Consider the following 1,989-nt stretch of genomic DNA (forward strand, 5'->3'; position numbering starts at 1 on the left):
TGGAGCCCGGTGCCCTCGGCTGTCTCGATTTACCGTAATTTACAGTCTGAAGTCCGAAACCCAATTGGAAATTAATTAATATAAACAAACACACCGTATGAGGCTGTAAGAACCGCACAGAGGAGCGAGAGGCTCATGTGCAGATGTTTAAATGGGCTGGGCTAACACAGCAGCTGTCCAACGGCAACCGAGTGCCCTGTAAAATCCCAGATCTTATTGGTCTGAGCACGTTTTCTCATCTGTTTATTTTTGCTGCAGGGAAAAAAAAAGCTTCATTTGACTTACTCTTTTTTTTTTTTCCTTTTTCTCCCCCCTTCCTCTTTCAGATTATGTCATAACTACGAGATAAGCGAGCAGTGATGGAATCACTGGATACCGAGGTGAGAGCACGGAAGACTCTGGGGACTGTTGAATATGTAGAGTCTTCGGGTTTCACCCAGGGAGTACTTCCCACCAAGAGGGATGTGGTTCAGAACATGCTGTACTTACTGCAGCCCAAAAGAGCTGGCCAGGCCCAGCGGTCCAAAGAGGATGCGGCCCAGCTGCTCGCTGAGCACCTGCAAGAGCACTGGTTGGTTTGCAACTTGCACACCATCGCGACACAAAATATAAAGAAACTTATCCTCAAAATGTACGAGGAGTTCACCAGATTGTATCAGACCAGAAAGCAGAGACAGAACCAGGCTTTTACCGAGCGAGCAGACAAATTCAATGAGAGTTCGGAGAAGCTCTTTGACGTGTTTTGTACAGACGTGCAGACGAGAAATAAACTGGAGGAGTACAGTGGAGTAAAAATGACTAGCATTGAGTGGAAATTTCTTGAAGATCAAAGAAGCGAAAGAAAAATGTACTACGAAGATTTCACTGACAAGCAAGAATTGAAGATGATGGAAAGAAGACAAAAGATACAATGTCTGGAGCACTTCAGAAAACTTGCCAAGGAGGAGAAGGAAGGAAACAAAGCAAAGGAAATGAAATACAGAAGTGATGAGCAATCAGACGAAGGCACGAGCGTGGATGAATCCTACCCCGCGGAGGAGGAGAATGGCGGGGCTCCGGCCTTTTCGCTGCGGGGCAGAAGGAAGCGCCGGTGCACCGCGGCTCCCGCGAGCGCCACCATGCCCCTGGAGTGCCAGCATATACGGATGAGCATCCGGAGAGTTAGGCCTGGGTTCTACGAAACTGTGGAGAAGGTCGAGAACTGCTAGCGCGTGCCGCAGTTGGCAGGCGGAGCTGCTGGAGTATGAGGTGGCAATGCACACGTTAGGCAAGTTTGAAATCCCACCGTCAATTGGAAGTGATTGTTGTAGATCCCCAAGCCAGAGCTCAGGAACATCCTGCCTCCGGGAAGAGCGCTGGGGCAATGACAACAGTGACAAGGACTAAAACACGTGAATTTGGAAGGATAAGTAGTCAGCGGCTAAACGTAGCAAATGATCTAAGGTTACGTAGCGTAGAAACCATCTTCTTCCAAGGTCCTGTCTACATCAGTGGGTTTTTGGAAGTCTCTCACCATTTCTGAGCCAGTGGTGGCCTAACAGCATGAAACAGGACTCGGATTTACTGCAGGGAAATAACTTGGACATGTTGCTAATAGAAGATTTGTGTGCTGAAAAGCCCCGACTCCTGCTGGTTTCGGTGAGAGTGAAAGGCGCCCGGCCCCTTCCAGCAGAGTTTGGCATTTCTGTGAGGAAGGAAGCTGGTTTTCAGCGTGTGTTACCCAGTCCTGGAGAGGCACCCTGCGGTTTTGTGAAGGGATTCCTCTCTCGTTTGAGGAGAGGGAGAGAGAGATCAGGAGACATTTGAGTGCTTTGGCTGTAAAAGCATTGTTGATTCTGAATGTTTTATTCTAGATTCTATTTTAATGATGTTTCCTTGATCAGGATAAACTTTCCCATAATTGGATGAGTTTTAACATGAAGTCCCTAATGTAAGATCTCTGAGGTGTGAATCCTAAATGAAGTGGTAATTTTTTTATCTTCGGGGGGG

The 1,989-nt window shown here is 47.6% G+C and overlaps 1 protein-coding gene across 1 annotated transcript; it reads left to right on the forward strand.

The window, feature by feature from the left end:
* The first annotated feature begins 333 nt into the window (after positions 1-333).
* LOC104524209 (uncharacterized) lies at positions 334-1,208 on the forward strand. Its single transcript, XM_010167006.1, has one exon. It carries the CDS (start codon positions 360-362, stop codon positions 1,206-1,208), a length of 849 nt encoding a protein of 282 aa, XP_010165308.1. The 5' UTR covers positions 334-359.
* Positions 1,209-1,989: the final 781 nt, after the last annotated feature.

This window comes from Antrostomus carolinensis, unplaced genomic scaffold, assembly GCF_000700745.2.
Source record: "Antrostomus carolinensis isolate BGI_N321 unplaced genomic scaffold, ASM70074v2 Scaffold51654, whole genome shotgun sequence".
NCBI classification, from domain to species: Eukaryota; Metazoa; Chordata; class Aves; order Caprimulgiformes; family Caprimulgidae; genus Antrostomus; species Antrostomus carolinensis.